This window comes from Cetorhinus maximus, chromosome 11, assembly GCF_964194155.1.
Source record: "Cetorhinus maximus chromosome 11, sCetMax3.hap1.1, whole genome shotgun sequence".
In the NCBI taxonomy this organism is placed as follows: domain Eukaryota; kingdom Metazoa; phylum Chordata; class Chondrichthyes; order Lamniformes; family Cetorhinidae; genus Cetorhinus; species Cetorhinus maximus.
This window is the reverse complement of record NC_135889.1, coordinates 43574534-43602254: the sequence shown is the minus strand read 5'-3', so window position 1 is coordinate 43602254 and position 27721 is coordinate 43574534. Positions and strand designations below refer to the sequence as shown.

Sequence of the window (27721 nt, the reverse complement as noted above, 5' to 3'; positions counted from 1 at the left end):
GGCATTGGCCTCAGTATGTTGTTTGTGCTCAAAATTTTGAGGGATTTTGTGAGAGTAGATGGGGAGAAACAGATTGCATTGAAAGACAATGACCAGAGGATACTGATTTAAGATAATTGGCAAAAGAACAGAGGGGCATAATCTGGAATGTACAGGCTGAAAGGCTGGTGGAAGGAAATTCAGTAGTAACTTTAGAAAGGAAATTGGACATACACCTGGAAGGGAAAGACTTTGTAGAGCTATGAGGAAAGAGCAGGGGAGGAGGACTCTTCAGTGGTCAGGATTTAATAGAGCCCACCAGAGCGGGCTAGGTGGCAGGTGGGCTTGCATAATCACGACGTGGCCTTGTGCCCCATTCCTGCTGGCAACAAAACTGACCAATGTAGGAATGGGCTGATGTGGGGAATTTGCCCGCTGGCTAACTAGGCTCATTATTAAGCCCCTTAAAGGCCTTTATCCCTGAGCCCTCTGGTATTTAGTGGTGGCTCAGGCATTCTCCCAAACTTGTAAGGGTCCCATGTGCCTTCTGAAGGCAGCCCAGCAAACCCGATTGGGTTTTCCAGTGGCCTTCTAGGGGAGTCTCTCTATCAAAAACAGTTGATGCCTGATTGAGGTACTCATCATCGGGAAAGGGAGTGCATTCTGAGAGCCACCCCTATGCCCTTGCATCCAACACCCCCTCTCCCCACCCCCACCCATTCACACTCGCCTGTCTCCAGGGGTCCAGTGATGATCCCTGGTGAAAGCCTTACTGAATTACAGTCAGCAGCTACAACTCCTGGTGGCTCTATCTGTAATGTAGAGCAGCTGGACTATGCTTGGCTAGAAGCACTCACCCAACTGGGAACTTAATTCTGTGGTAGGCCCAATACTGACTACTTAAGTGCCTGATTGCACTTAAATAAGGTTGGGTGCCCCTTGGAGAAGTGGCACTGGTTTTCCCACCAGTGGGCTGAACCCCATAACTTACACTAAATTCAGTCCAATAGCTCTTTCAAACAGCTGGCAAAGGCATAATGGGCCAAGCGGCTGCCTCCTCTGCTATATAGTTCTATAAGCGATAAATTATAAGGTGATGTGGGAGCCACTGGTTAATGCAGTGATTATGACCAGAGTACGTTCTGATTTCAGCCAGGCTATCTGATGCACAGATTTGTCAGTTAAATCATTCAGTACTGATTTTGCACGCCACCTAGCTGGCTCTACAGCAGCAATGATTGAGCACTGGTAAAATTGCCTGCCTTTTGTTGACGGCGTGTTCACTGAGAATTAACATGTTATCAATTTATCCACCTTGTTCATGCTCTGGTGGATTCTCTTTTCTCTTCAATGTGTTGAGGACATTGCATAGGCTTCATATATTGTCACATGAACTTCTCAATGTTACTATTACAAGGTATGATGTTGTAATGTTCAGGTATTCTCTTTAGTCCACATCACTGTCAAATCGTATATGAAGGTAAATGTATAAGGGGAGGTGGTGGTGGTGGCATAGTGGTATTGTCACTGGACTGGTATTCTAGAGACCCAGGGTAATTCTCTGGGGACTTGGGTTCAAATTCCATCATGGCAGATGATGAAATCTGAATTCAATAAAAATCTGCAATTAAAAGTCTAATGATGACCGTGAAACCATTGTCAACTGTAGTAGAAACCCATCTGGTTCACTAATGCCCTTTAGGGAAGGAAATCTGCTGTCCTTACCTGGTCTGGCCTACATGTGACTCCAGACCCACAGCAATGTGGTTGACTCTTAAATGCCCTCTGAATTAGGGATGGGCAATAAATGCAGCCAGCGATGCCCACATCCCATGAACAAATTTTTTTTAAAAACCTACTGATCACTGCATTATTTATAATTGACAGTTGATTTGTATATATGATATCAAAACAGTATTTGGGTGACTTTTCATCTTTATTGTTGGTGACGCAGAGCTTCATGTGGAGTGGGCGGTACAGCTGCCTGAATTACTAACATGCAGTGCCGATGCACAAACATCTACATCAGGGATACTAAAGATGAAAATGTACCCTATCGTTTAAGAAAATTTCATTGCAAATGGCTTTCCATGGCTATTTCCATTATAGACATTAGTTTTGTACAAGCTTAGGGGGAAATAAGAATGTTTGTTATGGAGTGGGATGAGCACTAGATTTTAATTCAAAGGGATTGATTTTGAGTCTGTCTTTAAACTGAGTTTCCTTCAGTCTGTGTGCTCTGATACTGTGAGAACAGAGCTCGCTACGGAAGTGGAGTACTGAAGCCGGTGAGCTGCTCTAAGCCAAACATACAGCAATATAGACATGACTGTGGAAGAGGCCAGAAAGCTGATGATCCTGCTACCAAGGCTTAAGGAGACACCAGAATTGATGCATGCAGCAGCGATGAGCATCCGAACAAAGGGAAGTATAATTTTTTTTTAAAGAATTTTATTTTATATTTTTATTTTTTCTACCCACACCCTTGCAGGCACGGAAGCTTTTGAGAGAGCTAAAGTATCAGAAACTTTGTGAGGAGTCAGCTACAACAATTGCGGCCTATTGGCGAGGTTTTCAGGTATGAAGAGTTACTATTTTCAGTTCCGAAGGGCGTTTGTATTCACTGCTGCTTTTTATTTGTATTAAAACCCATTTTATTTCTTGATCACTTACAATTGAAGCAACTTTCACTGCTTTCATCTCTCTGGAGGAAATTCTTCCCTTACCGCTCAATTGTTCAATTCTCTTATTTTAAAAAAAAAAATGTTTTCTCTTGGCTTTTGCTAATTTCTCTTCTACTGCTTCCATTTTTTCCCTCTGCTACCTTCCTCCGCCGCAATAACTGTTCTGCGGGGGAAAAATGGAAAACACAAATACAGGCCCGAAAGGATCTGAGGCGACTGAAGGAGGCGGCTATGCGTAAACATGCTATTGCTGTTATTTGGGCTTACTGGCTTGGATACGAGGTATTTCATAACCTAAACCCTCATCTCAGCAACTCCCATAGTTCCCACCTCCATCCCCAAACTCTTAACAACTAGCACATTCAATGTCCATTATAGTGGCATGATGAAACCAGCAGTACTTCTTTTCAGAATAGTTAGATTGCAAATGCCTTAATCAGCTGCATGCAATTGAATAGCGTAGCATGTGGCATGTTAACCTGAAAACTGCATTTTTTCGAATGAAGTATAACTGCTACTTTCTAAACCATCATTATAGCAAAGCATGACGCCTTGCTGATTGTAAGATGTTGTTGCTGAGTCTAACTGCAACATTTGATTTAGTTTGTGGATCAAATAGTTACTTATGTTATGCAGTTGGGTAATACTTCGGTCTACAAATGATTGCTGAGCTGATTGTGAAAGACACTAAAAAATTTAAGAGGGTTATGCACTTCCCCGTGCTATTCTGCGTCTGGATCTGGCTGGTCGTGACCTGACAGACTACCTCATGAAAATTCTAACAGAGCGAGGGTACTCTTTCACCACCACAGCAGAAAGGGAAATTGTCCGTGACATCAAAGAAAAACTGTGCTATGTAGCCCTGGACTTCGAACAAGAAATGACCACTGCTGCTTCCTCCTCTTCCCTGGAGAAGAGCTACAAGCTGCTTGATGGTCAGGTCATCACCATTGGCAACGAGATATTCAGATGTCCTGAGGCCCTATTCCAGCCATCCTTCTTGGGTATGGAATCTTGTGGCATCCATGAAACTACTTTCAACTCCATCATGAAGTGTGACGTTGATATCCGTAAAGACCTGTATGCTAACACAGTATTGTCTGGTGGTACCACCATGTACCCTGGCATTGCTGACAGAATGCAGAAAGAAATCATAGCCCTTGCACCCAGCGCCATGAAAATCAAGATCATTGCTCCACCCAAACGTAAATACTCTGTCTGGATTGGAGGTTCCATCTTGGCTTCCCTGTCCACCTTCCAGCAGATGTGGATCAACAAGCAGGAATACGATGAGTCCGGCCCATCCATTGTGCACCACAAATGCTTCTAAATGGACTGCAAGCAGATGCATAGCGTTTGCTGCATAACTCTGAAAAGGAAGATTAATTTTTTTTTTTGCCCAGGCAATTACACCTCATGCTAGCCTCAGAAACTGGAAGAAAGAGCCTACTTGTAAAGAACTTACCACCCCTTCAGAAAGCTAGTATGAAGTGTTTTGAAAGGAGCACTGTTGGATTGTCGAATAATCACTTTGTCTTGCTGCCATTCTTGCAGGGTTTGACTTATGACCCTGCTGTTCTATTGGTTCTCAGCAGTTCATGAGTCTGAAACTTGAGTTGCAAAAAAAAGTTGCATTTACACCTGTAAATTTATGCATCTAAGTTAATTTATGTAAAATTTCTTTTTGTACGTTGCCTTAATGTTCATTTCCACATAGTTGAAAACCAAAATTTGTAAGTCATCTGGATGTTGACAATTGTAATGCCCAACTGACATTTCATTTGAGGGAAAACCAAGTAAAGTACTATAGAAACCTAAAAAAAATGTTATTTGTTTGTTGCCATTCTACAAACTTAGCCATTATGTTGAACCTGGGGGTAACCAGGAAGTGATCTGTATTACAGACAGGACTGAGGTAGCTGTGTGTGTTGAGAATGCTATTCAGAGAGTCATGTGTGGTGATGATCAGGTCCAGCTGGTGCCAATGCCCTAGTTACAAAGATCTGTTTTAGTGCTGCAGCAAATTGGCATGCCAGTGCGCTCTGCCACAGAGACTAGCCCAGTTGAAGCAGGAGGAGTGGGAAACTTGGCTAAGTTATACCTCATTAATGATGAAAGATAGAAAACAGAGAGTGGGAATAAATGGGTCTTTTTTGGAGTGGCAGGTGATGACTAGAGGGTACCATAGGAATCAGTGCTTGGGCCCCAGCTATTCACAATATATATCAATAATTTGAATGAGCGAACCAAATGTAATATTTCCAAGTTTGCTTATGACAAAACTAGGTGGGAATGTGAGTGGTGAGGAGGGTGTAAAGAGGTTTCAAGGTGATTTAGACAAGTTGAGCATTGGGCAAATACATGACAGATGCAGTATAATGTGGATAAGTGTGAAGTTATCCACTTTGGTAGGAAAATCAGAATGGCAGAGCATTATTTAATGGTGATAGGGAAATGTTGATGTACAAAAGGTCCTTATACACCAGTCACTGAAAGCAGTCATGCAGGTGCAGCAAGCAGTTAGGAAAGCAAATGGTATGTTGGCCTTATTTGCAAGAATATTTGAGTACAGGAGCAAAGGCAGATGTACAGGGCCTTGGTGAGACCACACCTGGAGTATTGTGTGCAGTTTTGGACTCCTTACCTAAGAAAGGATTTACTTGCCACAGTGGGAGTGCAGCGAAGGTTCACCAGACTGATGCCTGGGATGGCAGGATTGTCCTAATAAGAGAGAACAAGGGGTCAGGATATGATGTAGGCCATTTAGGACTGAGATGAGGAGAAATTTCTTCACTCAGAGGGTGTTGAACATGTGGAATTCTCTACCACAGAAGGCTGTGGAGGCCAAGTCACTGAATATACTTAAGAATAAAATAGATAGATTTCTAGATACTAAAGGCATCAAGAGGTATGGGGAGAGAACGGAAGTATGATGTTGATATAGAGGATCAGCCATGATAATATTGAATGGTGGAGCAGGCTCGAGAGGTGGAATGGCCTACTCCTGCTCCTATTTTTAATATTTCTATGAAAGAGTAGACAATGAATTAACCCTGGCCTCACTTATTGAAGTCAATAGTGCCTGTGCACAGTGGGTAGGTAGGTGAGTAGGATGGGCAATGCAACCTGCCAGGACAATTGAGCCACTTCAGTGTTGCACCTCCTCTCCAGCCCTTCCCTAAAAGTTGGAATCGTATAATAATGCTGCTATATATGTGTACAAATGGACACAATTATAACAAAGGCTCAAAAACATGAAGAAAACTCTACCACTAAGTCAAAACTCTTCTTCTTGAAAGAAAATGTCAATACTGGGATGTTCCCATGTTTTAATATTCCATTATAGATAAAACTTGTGCTCGCTGTTGATGTTGCCATTCAGGGGTGATGTCAGGAAGCACCCTTCACAATCTGGAACTCTCTCCTTTGAAGCTGTTGAGGCCAGGTCATTTGAAAGAATAGTCTTCCTGTGCACGATGCCATGAGAAATTGACCAGCATAATAAAAGTAATTGATGATGTCACACTCAGTAGTTTGGAGTATGCTCTCGCATGTAGTGTAGCTAAGCAAAACTGAGGCACTTCCTGTGAATTAGGGAGGAAAAGTCAAGTTAATAATCTATCAATATTTCAAATGTACATACTGTTCAATTTTACACCCCATACTTTTTAAAAACTGTATCCTGATTGGTGTTTGAGTCCCAGAGTCAGAAACATTATTTGCAGTAGAAGAACTGGACTGTTAATCCCAAATCCAGAAATTGAGTGAAACAGACATCTGTGATTCCAGCCAGAATTTGAATATTTATATTTTCTTAGGGACATTTAAGGAATCCCAGGAATTATCGTTTGTGATGTGCAATGACTGAATTAATGTGAAACAGATTTGCATTTCTGGATGGTGATAGCTGGACTCGGGAGGAAGATATGTAAGACTTTCACATGTCTTACTCCTCCATTCATAATTGTTAATAGCTAGTGATGGAACCAGCTATCAATGATTCATACAGATTTTTAGTAAAATATTAGCAACGTTTATGGTGGAAAAATTAATTCTTATCGCAATGTGCAAATGTTAATTCCACTTTTTCAAGTTTTTGTTTGAAATATCTATAAGTTAATTAACTGCTCTGAATCATCACCACAGCTGATTCACATACATCACATACTAGTGAATTCTTTTAGAATACAATGCTGTAGTTTTCTTATTGTGCTACTTTTAACAAAATATTAGCTGGAACACTACCTTATGGTCATATCTATTTGTTAAAATATTGAATACAGGAAGACATTCTAGCCTGTGAAATTCTGAGAATACAATATTAATTTATGCACTAGGTTAGGTGTTTAATATTTTTCAGAGCTGATTTTAACATGAATTTTTTTTCAATCGGCATGCACCTGAATTCAGAAAGAGTTACAGTGTATAGCTAGAGTGATTGGTATCTGTTGTACTCTGGAGAAAGAAAAGCAAATGAGCATTTCATTTTCTAGAGCTTGAGACCACTGCAGGTTGCTCATTTAAAAATATCACTGCTGCCCAACCACTAACACGGTTTGAAAACGCTGAACAGAATGTAAAATCTTCACATCTATAAAACGTTATTCGTCTCTCCGCAGTTTTTCGCTATTATATTTTATTAATCAACCTTCAACATATCAAAAGTGGTAAGGTAAAAGCAAAATACTGCAGATGCTGGAAACCTGAAACAAAAAGCAGGCCTGACAGCATCTGTGGAGAGAAAGACAGAGTTAACATTTCGAGTCCATATGACTTCTTCAGAACGAAAGAGAAGTAGAGATGTGGTGAAACACATACTATTTAAGGGGGATGGAACAGGTGAAGCTGGATAGAAGGCCTGTGATAGGTGGAGGCAAAGGAGAGATTACAAAGGATGTCATAAACAAAAAGGCGAAGGGGTGTTGATGGTGGCGACATTGGCTGAAGCAGGTGCTAATGGTGACATTAAGAGTAGAAAGCAGGATGAGCCAGTGACGGATGGTCCGGGTTAAAAAATAAATATTTGGAAAAAGGGGATCAAAAAGGGGTGAGGATGGAGGAGAGGGTTCATGATCTGAAGTTGTTGAACTCAATGTTAAGTCCGGAAGGCTGTAAAGTGCCTAATCGGAAGATTAGGAAGACGTCCTCCCTAAAGTATGGTATCTGGAATTCTATACTTAATATGTATTTATGATACAAATTTGTATAATTTAACATTCATCTGGCTCCATAATGACACACCTGGCAATGATAATTCAAAACTAAGCCAGCCCATTGTTGCAAATTTGATTATCCAAATCTGAAGCAAGAAGGTCCACAATACACCAGATCAACCAATCAGTCTAGCTCATTAGTGAATCCTTGGAGGAGAGACTTGTCACTGGGCAAGAGGATTATTTCCACTTGGCTCCAGATAACTTAGTGTGCGAACACCCTAACAAATAGATTGTTCCCAACAGGAAGCTTACCAGTGTTCAGATAGGCTGTTTGGTTTAAGCAAACTAAACTCTAGCATACTTGGGGAACTCCAGATTTTGACTCTGTAAATATGCATAAAGGCTCCCTGACACTATAGAGAGATACACCCAAAGTTCAGAGTGTGAATTCTATACTAGGCAAGAAGTAAATGCACTTTATATCCGGTAAACAGAAACTCTGCAAGTTATGTTTCTCAGAAGGTTGCCACGGACAACCTTAGGATAATGTATTTTCACACATAATGGTGTTTTAGCTGACCAAAAATAAAATATACACATAAGCATATATATCTGATTTAGTCTAGTTACTGCAGTGGAATTGAGTAGTAGATCATCTAGAAATTGATCTACATAAGTACTTTCTGGAGCATGTGTTTGTTGCATTGTGATATTGTTATATTATTTGTAAAGAAATAGGAACTAATTGTTATGAGGATGTACATTTGGGGGTGCCACTTTGTTACTTGGCACGTGATTGCAGTGCAGCAGTAAAATCTGAGGTGCCACATTTTACTGTTGCATTGCAGTCATGTACCAAATAACAATGTATTAGTCCAGCAGCCACATCCTTTTTTATCATTTCATGGGATGTGGGTGTTGCTAGGCCAGCAATTCTTGCCCATTCTAAATGCCCTTGAGAAGGTGGTGGTGAGCTGCCTTCTTGAACTGCTGTAGTCCATGTGATGTAGGTACACCTACAGTGCTGTCAGGAAGAAAATTCCAGGATTTTGACCCAGCGACAGTGAAGGAATGGCAGTATCATTCCAAGTCAGGATGGTGTGTAGCTTGGAGGGTAAGTTGCAGGTGGTGGTGTTCTCATGCATCTGCTACCCTTGTCTTTCTAGGTGGTAGAGGTTGTGGATTTGGAGGTGCTGTCAAAGAAGCCTTGGTGAGTTGCTTCAATGTATCTTGTAGATGGTACACGCTGCTGGCACTGTGTATCGGTGGTGGAGGAAGTGAATTTTGAAAATGGGGTGCCAAACAAGCAGACTGCTTTGTCCTGGATGTTTTTGAGCTTCTTGAGTGTTGTTGGTTGGAGCTGCACTCATCCAGGCAAGTGGAGAGTATTCCATCACACTTCTAACTTGTGCCTTGTAGTTGGTGGACAAGCTTTGGGGAGTCAGAGGTGAGTTACTCGCCACAGAATACCCAGCCTCTGACCTGCTCTTGTAGCCACAGTATTTATGTGGCTAGTCCAGCTCAGTTTCTGGTCAATGGCAACCCCCAGGATGTTGATAGTGGGGGATTCAGCGATGGTAATGCCATTGAATGTCAAGGGGAGATGGTTGGATTCTCTCTTGTTGGAGATGGTCATTGCCTGGCACTTGTGTGGCACGGGTGTAACTTTCCATTTATGAATGGCTGAATGTTGTCCAGGCCTTGGTACATATGGACACAGTGAATTGTGCTGAACATTGTGGAACCATCAGCAAACATCCCCACTCCTGACCTGATGATGGAGGAAAGGTCATTGCTGAAGCAGCTTAAGATGGTTGGGCCTAGAACCCTACACTGAGGAACTCCTGCAACGATGTCCTGGGATTGAGATGACTGACCTCCAATAACCACGGAGAACTGTAAGAAGTGCATTCGATGAAGCTCCAGCTGATTCAAGCGAGGCATTCAAGAGGGAATTGTACTGTTATTTGTTGTTGGGGTTATAGGGAAAAGGTGGGTAAATGACACTTAAGTGGGTTACTCATTGAGGGAACCAGTGCAGGCACGATGGACTGAATGGTCTCCTATGCTGTAAAAATTCTGTAATTGAATGTCTAAAGTGTGATTATTTCTAACTTATGGGAACCAGAAGACATAACATAGCAGCAGGTGTCTGTGGTATGAGTTCTCTACACTGAGCAAAGGATTCATGAAATAATATGTGATAATGGAACCCAACTCACCTCCAGAGAGTTTAAGGAATTTGCTGAACAGTAAGGATTCAACACTATCACTTCATCACCACAGTACCCAGGAGGACATTGGTTTATACAAAGACCAATCTAGAGGGTCTATAGAACCCTCATGAAATGTCAAGAGACAGGAAAGATTCCCTGATTTATTGTCACTCAGATCTACACCTCTCGAGACTGACATAAAATCGCCCACAGAGCTGTTGAATGGAGGAAAGTTTAAGATAGCTCTGCCAAGCAAGATGTTCCCTCCAAGTGACCAGTGGAGACAAGAACTCAATGATGCTCAGGTAGAAGGAAGTCAGCACTTCAACAAACACGTTAAATCTCTGAGCTGTTGAAAGAACAAACTGTACATGTACAGGATCCAATCATGAAAACCTGAAACCCAACAAATGTTATTGGTGAAACTGAGACTGTAAGGTCATACGTCGTTGAGACCAAAACCAGTAAGCAAATGAGAAGAAACAGAGTACATATTTGACCTACACAAGCTAGAAAAGCAGAAAAAATCATTGATAACATCATTAACCATTGAGACAACATCAACAGCATCACCAATAAGTGGTGCAAAATCAACAACATCACCAAGTGACACAACATTAGCAACATCAAGCATAACTCTTAACACCAGGAGCAACATACACAACCTGTGCAGTGTGCCAACTCACCACTGAGAGAAATGAATGCCAAATGTACAAGATGGGGGCACAATATCCTATCACCCAAGTCAAACTGTGAATAATATTTTTAGAGAAAAAAACAAGTAAAAAGACCCTTAAGTTTATTTATAAAAGTTGATTGTCAATCTTCTTCAGTTCAGAAAAGATAGTTAATGATTGGAACAGTTGAATTGATATAGAGGCATTATATATTTGTTTAAAGAAAGAAGAATGTTATATTGTTGTTGTATATTATTCATAAAGAGTTAGGAACTAATTGCTATGCAGATGTATATCCAGGGTGCCACATTTTACTGCTGAACTGCATCATGTGCCGAGTAACAATATCAATCCACCAGCCATCAGGAGAACTGAAAAAAAATACACTTGATGAATCTCCACCATTTTGAGTCTAAAGTGTGATTATTTTTAACTTATGGGAACCAGAAGACATGGGCCTGATATTTCAGATGGCAGGGTTTCCTTTCCTGCCATCTGAAGAGTAGGTGAGGAACACATCCGCAGCCATTTTACGCTCGAATGAGTGTTAATTGGCTGCAGGCGGGACTTCAAACCCTCACTTGGGAGGATGTCCCGCCTTAGAGAGCTGCTGGCCAATTTAATTGGCCAGCAGCTCTGTAGTCCCTACAGCGGCAGGAGCTGCAGTGGACAGAAGAGGAAGTGCTTGAAGATGCTAGAACCTAAGGCCTGGGACTAGACAGCAAGGTAAGGTTTTGGGGTCCCAGGGCAGGGAGGGTAGAGAAGGCCTAAGGGGGTGGAAACTGGGTGGTTGGGGTGGTGGGAAAGAGGCTGGAAGTTGGGGAGGGGCTGGGAGGGGGTCCAGTGAAACTTAAATGGCGGGTGCCTCAAGTCAGAGTGTCACCCCCACCCCAGGCCTAAGTACGATCATTTTTGGCTACCCCCAGAAATCCTCCCGCCAAAAATTGAGGCTGGGCGGGAAAACGGCCCTTTGGTCAATTTGGCCACTTAAGGGCCTCAATTGGGTCAAGGGTGGGTGGCCAGTCTGAAGACTTTCCTACCCTAATGTAAAATCGCTGCGAGGTTGGGGCAGGTGGGAATCCAGAGGGAAGCCTGCTCCTTCTATTTACACTGCCCCCCCCCCCACCTAAAAACCCACAGGCGAGGGAGCATAAAATTCAGGCCATGGTGCTGATTATTTTACAGCAAGACCATATTGAAGTGCTGGTGACTTATTCTAGATTTTCTGAAATATCTTCATAGTTTGATTGCTGTTTCATTCGTGTGATATGATTTATGCATTGACATTTGTACCTGATCGTGTGCTATATGCTTTTGTAATTTTGATCCACATTCTTTCGATGCTTTTTGGGAACTTCCTTCTCTGTTTACCTGCCTCTCTTTTATATCTACCAATCTGTTTCTTCACTGATTTATGTGCAACCTTCTAGGCACGGAGAGAATTGAAACGCCTGAAGGAAGAGGCCAGGCGTAAACATGCGGTTGCTGTCATTTGGGCTTACTGGCTTGGACTAAAGGTACTTCCCCACAAAACATCCCTCTAAAATCCATCGAATTGGAAACTACATTAACCACTAACCCCGATCGTTCCATAACTGTACTAACTTTTAGACCACTCCCTCTTAGTCTGGACTGGATGTCAGTTGATAAAAATTAAAAGTAAAAATGTTGGCATGGTTATTTTGTCCACACTTTAAAGCAAGCTTTATTTGAAGTATAATTGCTACATTTATGAAGAGTTTGCCAGTTATTTATACATGTGTTGCCACATTTGGAGTTTATAGAAATCAGAAATTAAAGCCTAAGTGAATGGTGACTATTTAACTCATTAATAAAATTAAACACTCTCCATGATTGCTGTTTCACTTAGCTTTAGCTAAATTATTTGTTTATCCGTCATGTGTACACAACCAGGTTTTCTGTGGCCAACTTGCATGTAAAGCTACATGCATAAATAGGAGATTTTGGAAAACTCCAACTTCCCTAAAATTGCTGCTATCAACCAGTTCATTGTTTAGCTATTCAGTGACAGTCCAAATTAGAAACTTACTTGCAGCAAGCTGAGAGAGATCACGTGTAATTTGGTAACAGTATTTTTTTTTTATTTCAGCAAAACATCGGCACTGAATATCTAGATATCATGACTGATTTATTTATTCCTGCAAGTACATTTAGTGGGATATTTCTGTTGGCCTTAGTTGATAGCTAGATTGTTCTAAAGTGCTAATACCATGATAAAGGGTTCTTCCGCACCTATAATCTGACTAAGAAGAGTGAGAGAGGTTGGTGTGTAAATACAAGTTCTGACATTGGCTCGAGATGCTTTTGCATTCGGCAGAAAGAATACTGCCATTTTAGCAAAATTTTTGCTACTTTGATCATTTTTATGCCTTTTGGAACTCTAGGGTTGCACGTAATATCCCTTTGTAAATATTTTGCAACACAATTGTTAGTGCTGCTGATTTGAAAGGCTCTGTGGCAAGCCTTTAAATACAGTTAAGGTAGTGTACACGTTCAGACTTTCTTTGTAAGGTTAGTTTTTAAAAATCAATTCGATCAGTGATGCACATAATATGACCCAGGGGCCTCTGCAGCTTGTTCTCCCTTCACCTATGACCTTTGGCAGACCTGCTGTTCCCATGCCCCTTTGGCCTCCATTCATGGCCTTGGCCAGCTGCAGGATGTTGACCAAGCCGGATTTAGTGTTAGCCCTTCTCATTTTCTTGGTCTCCAGCTAAATCAAAGGGCAAGGGCAGCGCATTAGGAGGCAATGTTAGCTACCATTGAACAAGTGAAAAAATTCTATTAAAATCAAATGATTGGTATCATAGTTGATTGTTTCCTTGCTTTCCCTTGCTCTTCCGGTGGGGAAATGCGCAGGTTCTGCTACTCACTACTCACAGTGACATCATTAAAATGAGGAGCTCGCAGTGTGGGAGTCACAGGCTCGGGTCCAAGTCCCATCACTCTATGACTCCATGTGCTGCAGCATTCTTGAGTGATTCTTAAGATAGACATTGGATAGCATTGTGAGGTGCGATTAGACCCGTCGTTGGGAAAAGATACAAATTCACAGGAAGGTTGGACACTTCATCAGATTGATTGTTTTATTGCCATCTTTTTTACTTTTTTCAGAATTTGAGCTTGATTTGTTTAAGACATCCACAGAAGTAATGTAGTAAGGCATTGTGCATGCAGTTTAATCTTATATGCTGTTTAATAAGTATTTGTGAAACTAGCAGGTGGTCCAATAGCAAGTTGCTAGTAACATAATGCTTAGGGAGACTGATGAAGCTTTACTGAGAATCTCAAAATCTATTGGAATACTGTTTATCCTCACTATGGAACAAAGCTCCTAAAGAGAATTGCATTGTTGCAAAGTAAAGCAAAATAGTCTTAACAATAAGATAGAAGCAAAATATTGCGGATGCTGGAAATCTGAAACAAAAACAGAAAATGCTGGAAAAGCTCAGCAGGTCTGACAGCATCTGTGGAGAGAGAAACAGAGTTGATGTTTCGAGTCCGTATGACTCTTCTGAAGAATGCAGGACAAAGTTTGGTTTACATTTTATTGCAGAGTTCTGTTAGAAGGAATGCATGGCTGGGCATGAGTTGAAGGCTTCCCAGCTAACCCCGTAAGAAGTCTGTCCTTCACAGAACTCAAGAAAAAGATGATGGGGAAAAAGGAACCCCCACTGACAGCCTGGACAGATGTCTGCATCGCCCTGAAAATCCTTCAAAGTCTAATTAGGCCTTCCTCACTCTGATATAATAGAAAACTTTCAGAGGCCCTTTTCATGGATAAGATTTGCTGAACCTGGCATGACAAAGACATCACCACCCTATGTAATCTCCTTAACAAGTGATGACCTTTCAACAACTGAGAACACAATTCCCCTTCATCCAATATGACCTATGCTGCTACCTCCACGTTAGATATTGTCTTAGGAACTCTGTTGTGTTTGAATAACTTCAGTGGGAGCTGACCCCTTCTCCCTCCCGCAAAACTGTACCCGCACTCTCTAATAAACTCATTTCTCCACTCTCTGTACCATGACTAGCATTCATCTTAAAAGACAACATAATAAGAGGAAGAATTGGGAAAAATAGCAATCCTTCACAATCACAATCAATCTGAAGTAAAATGTGGGAGGGCCAGCTTCCATGTGTTAATGAATTATACCTCCACGGAAGAACAAATGCTGGACGGTTTCTGACCAGAGGGGCAAATGGCTACACCCCTATCCCTTCATTCAACTTTCCTGGGTAACAATCTTAAAGAGAAGATAACACGCTTCCTGTCGATCCAAGCTTACATGCAATTGTCATTCCTAGCTACAAGGTGATGCGTCCTTGCAATATAGCACAAAACTTCCCAATACAGACATTCAGATGGAACATCTGTGGGTCATATCACAATCAGACCTTTCCTAGAAATCAAGGACAGAATTTTACATTCGGCGTGCAGGTGCGCGCCCGACACACTGGAACATAAATTGCCGTGCGATGACGCAGGTGTGCGCCCCGACATCATCACGAACTCGCGCAATTTTCCGTTCGGCGGGCATGCGTCGGAGTTGGCTGCGCGCCCACTGATAATTGAAAGGCCTATTAAGGCCATTAATTAGGTAATTAAGGGGAATTTTATGCTGCCCGTCCAACCTTATGGTTGGTGGGCAGGCAAAAAGGCCAAGCAGCCTTTATGTTTTTTTAGGAAACCTCATCCGCAAGTGGGATGATGTTCCCTAAAGCTAATACTGATGAAATAAAGACTTTATTTTGAAAATAAAAGCATGTCCCATCTCATATGACACAGTCACATGAGGGGACGTTTCATTAAATTTTTAATGTCCTTATCTATTTTTTTAAAAAAGCACTTCAATCTCCTTGAGGCAGCCTCATGGAGATTGAAGCACTCTTTTGCGCACATGTGCGAACTGTGTGCTGGACCCGACTCTCCCTCCTCCCCCCGCCCACACAGGTAGCCCGCTCGCGATCCAAGCAGGGCGGGCCTTAATTGGCCCGTCTGCGTGAAATCGCGGTTCGGAGCCAATCGCGGGCAGCAGTCGGCTCCGTGGCCGCCCCTGCCCGTTCCCGCTGAGCCCACCCGACGAATGGAAAGTCCTGACCCAAGATAAGCCAGGCAGTTTGGAATTTATTCCTGGAATCCCACATGATCCAAATGCATCTGACATAAACAAAGAATGCCCCTCAAGGAAGTAAAGGGCACAACAGTCTAAAGCGCCATAAAAGGCTGGATGTTAACACTACAAGGTATGTCATCAAAGCTGCAAGGCCCTTGACTCAACTTCTGACTTTATGGATTGTTCTCAAATCATCCAGACCCTAAACAAAATGTTATTAAAAACTTTTAAATTTATGTTATCAAGAACAGAATAACTATCCCTTCAACAGTATGACTGAAGTTATTAATCTGAGAGCCCACTATTTTTGAAGAAGTTCTGAAAATTAGTACTACTAATCTGCTGTTGGTTCCTAATCCATTACTAACATTTCCATTTGCAGATTATGTGCATGTTTTTGTTCATCAAAGGTTTTGTTGACCGGTTTTATTGATTGATTAACATTGTTTTCTTGTGTCTTCAGTGTATTCTCTGTCAAATTAATTCAAATTTAAGATTCCTAAATGTTATTTAGTGTGATTTCTGAATTCAAGTTCTTAACGGTTTCTGACAGTTGTAGATTCTGCAGATTCTATGTAGAGACTGTTCTTGTGATCCAATTATAATGGTAATTTTCAACAAAGCAATTGAAGAATTGGAACACAAAATGCTTGAAAAGCTCAGCAGGTCTGGCAGCATCTATGGAGAGAGAAAAACACAGTTGATATTTCAAGTCCGTATGACTATTCAGAGAAGAATTACCTGTGTTAAATGTCTGCTCCTTCCTTCCTGTTTTTCTTCAGGTTCGCCGTGAATATAGAAAATTCTTCCGTGCAAACGCAGGAAGGAAGATCTATGAATTTATCGTTCAAAGAATTGTAAGTTCATAGTTCTCTAATAGTTGTACAACTTAGAATGAGTTTGAAATCATACTGATGGCGTCCAATACATGGTAAATACATGCCATAATTAGATGCAATGATTTATATCAATTCTGGACAATGAACAACTGTGGAGATAAGTGCTATTTTAATTTTATCATCTAGAGGTTAAACTAATCTAATCAATTGGATTACGCAACTCTTAGCTATACTGTCTTAACAGATAATCACACATTTGCTCAGGGGTACCTGCAGACACAAACATGCCACCAAAAGCCCCTCTTAATGTGGTTAGAACACAACTCCAAGTCCCAAAACTATTGTTTCTGATGCCAGACAGGTATTGGTCATATATGATGCCACTTGTTATGTCCATCTCACTAGATTGGTAGCACACTCCCCTCAAGGTTAGGAGGTTGTATGATTGAACTCCAAAGCAGATTTCAGTTTAAAATGTAAACTGACACTTTGCATTGTCAGGTGGAGATGTTAAACTGAGGTTCTTTGTGCCCACTCAGGTGGATACTTGGTAAGACAAAATAAGCTTTATTTCAACCAAGTATTTTCCACCAAAAATTTGGTTCCCTCTTAATACAGCAAGAAAAAAAAACTAAAACATTGATTTTGGAGTGTATTAGAGATGCAATAACAGCCCCTTCACAAATCTGAGGCTTTCAATGATGAAGAATGACTTTAATGTGCAGTGATTGTTGCTTAGGCCATGGCTCTCCAAGGGGAGAGCCATAGGCCAAAAAAGGCCCACAAAGTCTTTGCCACTTTCTTTCTTCTTTGCACGTATGCAAAAATCCAATTTCAACTTCAGCTTTTAAAAATTCTGGGGTGTGGTGGAGGGGAAATGATTATTCCAGAATATTGGATTTTGTCCAATCTAGGATCATCCTCCAGATCCAGGGACTTTAAGAGCTGAAGTTCCAAGTTTTCAACCTTTAGGGTAAGGGGAAGATGAGGAGAGAGGAGGAGAAGAAGGGCAGAGGAACTGAAGTGTTCCTCCAGTCCTAATATTGTAGAAGATTGGAACACCAGCTACAACTCTGGAAGATAGAATGACTCAACTTCATCTGGATGACTGCCTCCTAGGCTGTATTGAGTCCTAAAGCAAAAGCGTTTTTTCTTTGCAGCCCATCAAATGTGTCAACCATTTCCAATTCCAGTGCTGTTGTGTGAAGCAAAGTATTGTAGCGCTGGTAATGAGATTGGTTTTCCATTACTTGTTTTCTGTTTTAGAACTGGTCCAAATGGTATGTGCACAAGCTGTGACCTTGAAGAAAATGGTTACTAATCTTGACTTGCCTTGTCAATTTTGTACTTTTATGATCCCTGTAGATACCAATAACTTTAAATGGCTGAAAGGATTGCACAACCAGATTTCAAGTTTAAGACGTTATGGTAACATACAAACTAAAAGCAGCACTATTTAAGTAGGCAAATTATACTCTAAACTACAGAAAAGCTCCTCCATTTAACATTTAAAATGGCCAAAAATCTCCCTCTATGGTTATTCTTTACTCTGTCCCTCAAGTAGACCATTCCATTCTCCAGGAGCCATTCCAAAGTTGTTCTCAGCTCCTTTGTCTTTTCCCAGCCAATAACTTCATATCCCCAAACTAACTTTCATGGTGTGGGTTACCCTGGAGATCTCTCCCTCTAGCCAAAGCCAGGTGAATCTTCCCAGCTTCATTTAAACCCTTGTTACCTTGATCTCTTCAATCTGAGCACAAGCTCCCACCAACATTTTATGTGGTGAACAATAGAGATTTGCTGCTTCCACCTCTCTGCTCTCTTACTGACTGACTCTGTCTGTGAGGTTCAGTGATATTTAGGGAAAATCTGCAACCTGAATGGCTCTTCTCCTGTCAAAGCCCGCCTCCATGGCAACATGAATCACATGAGCCTTGTATCTGGACAGATACAGGGGAGGTGATGGCGTAGTGGTATTGTCGTTGGACTAGTAATCCAGAGATCCAGGCAATGCACTGAGGACCCGGGTTTGAATCCCGCCACGAATTTGAACTCAATAAAAATCTGTAGTTAAAAGTCCAATGATGACCATTGTCGATTGTTGTAAAAGCCCATCTGGTTCACTAATGTCCTTTAGGGAAGGAGATCTGTCGTCCTTACCTAGTTTGGCCTACATGTGACTCCAGGCCCACAGCAATGTTGTTGACTCTTAAATGCCCCATGAAATGGCCTAGCAAGCCACTCAGTTGTAACAAACCGCTACAAAGATACAAAAAAGGAATGAAGCTGGATGGACTACCCGGCATCAACTAGGCACCGGAAACGACAACGGCAATCACAGCCCTGTCGACCCTGCAAAGTCCTCCTTACTAACATCTGGAGGCCAGTGCCAAAATTGGGAGAACTGTCTCACAGACCAGTCAAGCAACAGCCTGACATAGTCATCCTCACGGAATCATACCTTACAGATAATGTCCCAGACTCTACTATCACCATCCCTGGGTATGTCCCGTCCCACTGGCAGGACAAACCCAGAAGAGGTGGCAGCACAGTGGTATACAGTTGGGAGGGAGTTGCCCTGGAAGTCCTCAACATCGACTCCGGACCCCATGAAGTCTCATGACATCAGGTCAAACATGGGCAAGGAAACCTCCTGCTGATTACCACGTACTGCCCTCCCTCAGCTGATGAATCAGTGCTCCTCCATGTTGAACATCACTTGGAGGAAGCACTGAGGGTGGCAAGGATGCAGAATGTTCTCTGGGTGGGGGACTTCAATGTGGCTCGGTAGCACCACAACTGACCGAGCTGGCCAAGTCCTAAATGACATAGCTGCTAGACTGGGTCTGCAGTAGGTGGTGAGAGAACCAACAAGAGGGAAAAACATACTTGACCTCATCCTCATCAACCTGCCTGTCGCACTTGCATCTGTCCATGACAGTATTGGTAGGAGTGTCCACCACACAGTCATTGTGCAGACAAAGTCCCACCTTCACCTCCATCGTGTTGTGTGACACTACCGCTGTGCTAAATGGGATAGATTTCGAACAGATCTAGCAACTCAAGACTCGGCATCCATGAGGTGCTGTGAGCCATCAGCAGCAGCAGAATTGTACTCGAACACAATCTGTAACCTCATGGCCTGGCATATCTCCCACTCTACCATTACCATCAAGCCAGGGGAGCAACCCTGGTTCAATGAAGAGTGCAGAAGGGCATGCCAGGAGCAGCACCAAGTATTCCTAAAAATGAGATGTCAACCTGGTGAAGCTATAAAACAGGACTACTTGCATGCCAAACTGCATAAGCAGCAAGTGATAGACGGAGCTAAGCGACCCCACAACCAACGGATCAGATCTAAGCTCTGCAGTCCTGCCGCATCCAGTCATGAATGGTGGTGGACAATTAGAAAACTCATTGGAGGCGGAGGCTGCACAAATATCCCCATCCTCAATGATGGAGGAGCCCAGCACAGCAGTGCAAAAGATAAGGCTGAAGCATTCGCAACAATCTTCAGCCAGACATGCCGAGTAGATGATCCATCTCGGCTTCTGGAGGTCCCCAGCATCACAGATGCCAGTCTTCAGCCAATTCGATTCACTCCACATGATATCAAGAAACGCTGAAGGTACTGGATACTGCAAAGACTATGGGCCCTGATAACATTCCGGTAATAGTACTGAAGACTTGTGCTCCAGAACTTGCTGCGCCCCTAGCCAAGTTCCAGTACAACTACAACACTGGCATCTACCTAAATTGCCCAGGTATGTCCTGTACATAAAAAAACAGGACAAATCCGGCCAATTACCGCCCTATCAGTCTACTCTCCATCATCAGTAAAGTAATAGAAGGGGTCATCAACAGTGCTATCAAGCGGCACTTGCTTAGCAGTAACCTGCTCACTGATGTCCAGTTTGGGTTCCGCCAGGGCTACTCAGCTCCTGACCTCATTACAGCCTTAGTTCAAACTTGTACAAAAGAACTGAACTCCCGAGGTGAGAGTGACTGCCCTTGACATCAAGTCAGCATTTGACCAAGTGTGGCATCAAGGAGCCCTAGCAAAACTGGAGTCAATGAGTATCGGGGAAAAACCCTCCACTGGTTGGAGTCATACCTAGCACAAAGGAAGATGGTTGTGGTTGTTGGGGATCAGTCATCTCAGCTTCAGGACATAACTGCAGGAATCTCTCAGGGTAGTGTCCTAGGCCCAGCCATCTTCAGCTGCTCCATCAATGACCTTCCTTCCATCGTAAGGTCAGAAGTGGGGATGTACAATCATCAGCGAACAGTGTTCAGCACCATTCGTGATTCCTCAGATACTGAAACAGTCCATGTCCAAATGCAGCAAGACCAGGACAATATCCAGGTTTGGGCTGACAAGTGGCAAGTAACATTCGCGCCACACAAGTGTCAGGCAATGATCATCTCCAACAAGAGAGAATCAAACCATTGCTCCTTGATGTTCAGTGTCATTACCATCACTGAATCCCCCACTATCAACATACTGAATGTTACCATTGACCAGAAACTGAACTGAACTAGCTATATAAATACTGTGGCTACAAGAGCAGGTCAGAGGCTAGGAATCGTGTGATGAGTAACTCATCATCTGACTCCCCAAAGCCAGTCCACCATCTACAAGGCACAAATCAGGAGTGTGATGGAATACTCCCCACTTGCCTGGATGAATGCAGCTCCTACAACACTGAAGAAGCTGCACACCGTCCAGGACAAAGCAGTCCGCTTAATTGGCACAACATCCACAAACATTCACTCCCTCCACCACCGATGCACAGTAGCAGCAGTAAGAACCATCTGCAAGGTGCACTGCAGGAATTCACTAAGGCTTATTAGACAGCACCTTCCAAACCCGCAACCGCTACCACCTAGAAGGACAAGGGCGACAGATAGATGGGAACATCACCACCTGAAGGTCCCCTCCAAGTCACTCACCATCCTGACTTGGAAATTTATCACCATTCCTTCATTGTCACTGGGTCAAAATCCTGGAACTTCCTTCCTAACAGTACTGTCGGTGTACCTACAACACATGGACTGCAGTGGTTCAAGAAGGTAGCTTACTACCATCTGCCCAAGGGCAACTAGGGATGGGCAATAAATGCTGGCCCAGCCAGCGAAGCCCACATCCAGTGAATGAATAAATAAAAATAAATGCTCATTAGCTATCCTCTAACTTCATTCTATATTGGAATTAAACAGACAGTTTAAAGTATAACCATTTACAAAACCTGAAATTCCTAACCCCTTCCTGGGACTTGGAGACTGTCAGGACAGCTGCTTTGGTCATTGATAATGGTAAGACAGCCTGGGCAACCCCTTTAACAGCCAAACCACCCAGGCTTGTTGTCGGACAGAATTCAGAACAGGTCAGAACAACCCCCTTCATTCCTCCATTTTACTCTAAATTAAAGTTCTGAAACACAACAATCCCATTATAACCTCTCATTTTTAACAGAACTGAATGTAATGCATTGCTTTACTTTAAACTAGATGCAAAAGTATTTCTTGGAACTGAAGAAGAAGCTGCCTTCAATGTCCCCCACAGAGACGACTTGGCCTGCACAACCGTACCTCTTCCTGGACAATACACACACTGAGCTGAAGAGGATCTTCCACCTATGGAGGGTAGAAAGCAAAATAAGATTTTATCACATATTTACAATTAAATACAGGTTCATCAGTCCACATTTTCTTCCCTCATTTGCCATTCCCTCCCCACCCCATCCCTCACATATTTTCTATTCCCAATTTCTGGTAGTGCAAATTCCTGAACTCAGAACTGTTCTCTCAAATGAGGCTCAGAAATGGGCATTTTTCTAAAATGGCAAGAAAAACACCTAATAGTATCTGAAGGACAGCCTTGCAGAGACCTGGAAGTAGTTACCCACTTCATTGGCTAGGGAATGATGGATGGGACACCATATTTAGTCTGAGCATCCCTGAGCTAGGGAATAGGAGAAGTAGTCAGTGCTGTGACTAATGGTCTGTGATTTCTACCGGAAAGTGCGCACACATTAATGCTTACTGAGGACAGGTTAAGGATTGCTTGTGACGCTCATATCCTCTCCCGGCTCATTGGGGGACATTTCCCAGACCTTTAGAGACAGGTTTGGAGGGGCTGAGGTGTGGGAGGGGGAAGGAAATTTAGGAAAAAATGCATCCAGCCAATTTGCCAATGAGTTCTTGTCTCTGGCTGCTCTTACGGGCAGGATGGATCCGATTCTGGCAACCCACACATCTGTGGCGAGAAGCCAATTAAGGTAGTTAAGGGATCAATTTTCAGCTTTTTTTCCCCAACTCAAGTCAGCCAGTGGCACCCAGGATCCTTGTGGTGTCACGCCTTGACCGTTCAGAGGAGGTCAGAACCGTGTGAAATTTCAAAGCTTTTTAGTGTTTACCACAAGAGGTGGCGGAGCTGATGCCTTCCCATGTCAAAGGCTTGCCATAGCTTGACAATCTGGAGACTGATTTCTCCAATAGTCCTGTGATTGATACATTGCCAGACGATCCGTTGACAATGATAGAGCCTCCATTGTGTCACTGACGACAATCCCTCTGCTTCCTTCTCAGTAACACTCTGACTGGTGACACTGTGAAGACTGCCGGCCGTGCTGTATCTCCCCACCCCCGCTGACCCTCAGAACTTGCCCGCCTTGCCTAATTGGATGTTATTCCCTGCAGTGGATCCTTAATTGGCCAGCTCATGTATGGTTGTGCATTATGTCCTGCTGTTGCTGTGAACAGGGCCTAGATCCAAAAAGGTTCCGAAGCATGAAAATTTTCAAGTCCGGAAGTTTCAGCCCATTGTTTCCAATAATTAGCTGGACTGAGTTTCCCATTCTGGGACTGGGTGAATTTATCTCATGTTCTAGAACGCTCCAAGTAGTAGTTTTCTTGCAAGACATTGTACAGAAAGCCATCAGAAAGGATAGCAAAAATTATCAGGCATTTCAAATGGATGACCTTGACTCAGTTGGTCTTCTGAGTGACAGAAATAACAAATTGAAAGGCCAGTGGCTTTTTTAGGGATAAGCAATTCACCTTCGCTCATTTGTAACAAACATTGCAGTACCGTTCAGCTTTAAAGAACCATTAACTAATGTTGAAGTAACATAAGCTCACATGATTTGTTGGACGACCTACAATCTAAACCTGGAGAGTGTTGCTTCCTCTTGGCTTTACATTGCTAAAAGGAAAAGGGGATTTTATTTTGAATTTAGTACAAACTGTTGTGCTTTACTTGCAGTGCAAGAAGTACAGGGATCAATTCACAGCACAAAAGAGAGCTATTTTCGAAGAGAAGCTTGAGGCGAGTGAACTATTCAAGGATAAAAAGGCATTGTATGCCAACAGGTAATTATCAATAGTGCTGGATACATTGTGAAGTATCCTTCAAAAGCACAATGCTTTAAAACTTTAAAAATAATGATTTATGCCCTGGTACTGATGAATGCTAATGCATTTCAATGTGTTGTACCATTTATATTGTTTCTGTGGGACTGATGAAATCCTTATAAATCTCCTTTGACATCTGCTGATATACACATTTTTTTTCCAAAACAAAGGTAATGATTAACTCACTAATGATCATGCATAGAGAATTTGAGGAACTTTATAGCCTTTCTCCTTCAGGTATAACTTGCGTACTGTATTGAAAAAGAATTACGATGATTGCATAGAAGCATGAACTATATATGAAATACAAGATGAGGATTACAGTTTTTTTTTAAAAGTGATCATCAGCTTTGGCTCTTTAATGTTGGCAGTTTGATTTTGGTGAATGATTATCCAAGTGCGTTCACAACAAAAAACAATGGGGATGATTTCCAAAAAAGCATTTAGACTTTGCAAGGTCAAATATGATCACTGGGCCGTAAAGTTTCTCTTGAGCCCTGTTCCACCTAGCCAGATGTTAATTCCATTTATATAAAGGGGTTATTTATAGCACTTCCTGGGCATCTGTCCACAGGAGCCAGGACTATTGAAGAAGGACCTCCCTCCCATCAGAGGGCCTGGCTGTTTTGGCTTAAGAATTGCTATTTCTTTCGAGAAGAAAACAGAATTTGTTTTAAGCCTTTGTGTCAAGAGAGATGTCAGGAAATAGCTCATTACAATCAAGTTTATCCTGCTTTTATAGATTGAAAACCAAAAGTGAGCATAGAGATTCCCAACAAATACTATTGATTCATTCAAATCCAAATGAGAGAGATTTCTTTCAGAAAACAAAATTTTAGATATGGTATATGGGTAACTTGAGACATGACATAGAATGGTTACAGTACAGAAGGAGGCCATTTGGCCCATTGTATCTGTGCTAGCTCTCTGAGAACAACTCAGTGAGTCCTACTTCCCTGCCCTTTCCCCATAGCCCTGCAAATGTTTTCTCTCCAGATAATTATCCAGTTCCTTTTTGAAAGCCATGATTGACTGTACCTCGACAAGATTCTCAGGCAGTTCAGATCCTATCCTAACGTAATGCTCGATGAAAAAATTGATCTCATGTCACATTTGATTCTTTCGCCATTAACTTTAATTTGGTGTCCTCTGGTTCTCTACCCTTCCACCAGTGGGAACAATTTCTCTCAAACTACTCCGTCCAGATCCCTCATGATTTTGAACGCCTCTATCACATCTCCTCTTGATCTTCTCCTCACTCAGGAGAATGGCTCCAGCTTCTCCAATCTATCCACTTAACTAAAGTCCCTCATCCCTGGAACGGTTCTTGTAAATCTTTTCTGCACCCTCTCTAAAACCTTCACATTCTTCCTAAAGTATGGTGCCCAAAATTGGACACAATATTCTAGTTGAGGCTGAACCAGTGTTTCATAAAAGTTGATCATAACTTCCCTGCTTTTGTACTCTAGGCCACTATTTATTAAGTCCGGAATCCCGTATGTTTTATTAACCGCTTTCTCAACTTGCCATGTCACTTTCAGCAATTTGTACACATACCTCCAGGTCTGTTTGCTTCTGTACCACCTTTAGAATTGTATCCTTTCCTTAATATTGCCTCTCCTCATTTTTGCTACCAAAATGTATCATTTTACACTTCTCTGCATTAAATTTCATCTGCCACATGTCTGTCCATTCCACTAGCCTGTCTGTGTCCTCTTTAAGTCTATTCTTAGAAATTATAGAACAGAAGGAGATCATTCGCCTACTGCACTTGAGCTGGTGCTAGTTCTATAACAGGAGCTGTCTACTTCAATCCCATTTCACCGCTCTTTCCTCATATTCTTTTTCAAATATTTATTATTTCAAATATTTATCTAAATCCCCCTCAACTGCTGTTATATTTATGCTTCATTGACCATTTATGATGAGCCATTCCTCATCTAATAGCCCTCAATGTGAAGAATAACTTCTTTTAACTTCCTCCTTTGGTCTTTTAGTGATAATCCTGAGCCCTTGGCCCCTTGTTATTGTTTCACAAACCCTTGGAAACAATCTTTCACCACTTACTGTCAAGATCAACCTTTATTACATCTCCCCCTTCCTCTTCTTTGTTTCAGTTAAAAGTAACCTATTTTTTGATCCTTTCTTCAAAATTACAGCCCCTCCCTGCTGATATCATTCCATTGATCTTCATTGTTTCATTTCTATGAATTCAATTGCATTCCCATAACCGAGTGCCCACAGCTCCACATAGTATTCGAACTTCGGCCTTATTAATAACTGTACAACTTCAACATCACTTGTTTACTTTTGTGTCAATTCCCTTATGGATAAAACCATTGGCTTCTTATGGCGTTTTCACCCGGGACTTTCATCTACAAAGAGGTAAATATCTGTACCCCAGACATAATGGCTGCAAGTTCCACCTAACTTTAGTGGTGACTGCACTGTCCAGTCATACAGACTATGACAGTTCCAGGTTCAATCCACAGTCTGTTCTGAATTGCCTGATCTCAACTGGGGTGGCCAGAGTTCCAGCCTCTGATCTCTATTCAGTGACCCCAGTTGGAAAGTACAAAAGTGTGGCCATGGGAAAGGTTGTTATGATATGAAATGGGTGTCTAAATTGACTACCACAGTCACTGCTTTTACTCACACATGAAGAATTGCCATTCAAGTGAGATACCACATCCTGCCTGACTCCCATGAAGCTAAACCTTTTTAAATGGTGGCAGCCAGATGATTGCAGAAGAATTTTAGTTCTGTCTAGTTTGTTCATAGTGGAGCTGTGTGATCATATCTGCTCCCTTAATGTTACTTGTTTTCTGAAACAGAAGTTAAAAAAAAAAGTGGCATTAATGTGAAAATGTTCCTGTTCATGATTAATTTTAAGTTGATCTTGAGCAGTTCCCTCTGTACTTTGATTCAGTTACCAGACTTTGAAATGCTGATCAGGGGTATTTGGAGTTCTGTTAAATGAAAACAATGTGATGATGTAGGTACATAAAATGACAGAAGATTCATTCATTATAATTTCAATTCTGGAATTTTCCCTCTACAGTGTTTCTCAGCCTTTCCAAGGTGATTATCTGGAAATCAGTAAGAATCCCAAATACCAGAAGCTGACTGGTGCTGTGGAAGAGAAGATTTTGCTGGCAGATGTTGTAAACAAAATTAATCGAGCTAATGGCAAGGTCAGAGGAAGTTTGATTCATAGTGTTTTTGTGGGTCTGATATTTTCTCAGAGGTGTTTCCACTCCCCCACCATAATCTCACTGAAAATTTGGCGGAAACTTCACTTAAGTAAATGTAAACCCTACAGCCCTGAGGAAACTCTGGGCTAAAATCTTTACAGTTTGATACAACTTAAACCAGAAAAACAGGCTGCCTGGTGACGTAATGGGTAAATACAGCATGTGATTCAACAATGAGTGATATGGAGCAGTAAAGTTCCATGTTCAACCCTGTAATGAATGAATTAGCTAATCTCACTTGGACTGCTGCTGAACAATTGTTCTCAGCATCTCCAGTTTACAAGAGAGAAAAAGATCAGTTTCCTCTACCTGATCAGTGAACATTGACCTGTGGATTGTAGAGTGAGGACAGAATG

At 42.1% G+C, this 27721-nt stretch overlaps 1 protein-coding gene and 1 pseudogene across 3 annotated transcripts in view; both read left to right on the top strand.

The window, feature by feature from the left end:
* Positions 1–27721, top strand: part of myo1b (myosin IB) — a 276216-nt gene that overhangs the window by 233760 nt on the left and 14735 nt on the right. Inside the window, exons 22-28 of one of the 3 annotated variants that reach the window (XM_078551857.1) lie at positions 2471–2557; positions 2859–2945; positions 12143–12229; positions 16639–16713; positions 22207–22341; positions 23963–24069; positions 27173–27305. In XM_078551857.1, coding sequence (XP_078407983.1) covers positions 2471–2557; positions 2859–2945; positions 12143–12229; positions 16639–16713; positions 22207–22341; positions 23963–24069; positions 27173–27305 — 711 coding nt within the window. The remainder of the gene's footprint in view (positions 1–2470; positions 2558–2858; positions 2946–12142; positions 12230–16638; positions 16714–22206; positions 22342–23962; positions 24070–27172; positions 27306–27721) is intronic. The other 2 variants (XM_078551858.1, XM_078551859.1) reach the window with 2 other exon arrangements.
* Positions 3387–4126, top strand: LOC144686538 (actin, cytoplasmic 2 pseudogene; annotated as a pseudogene).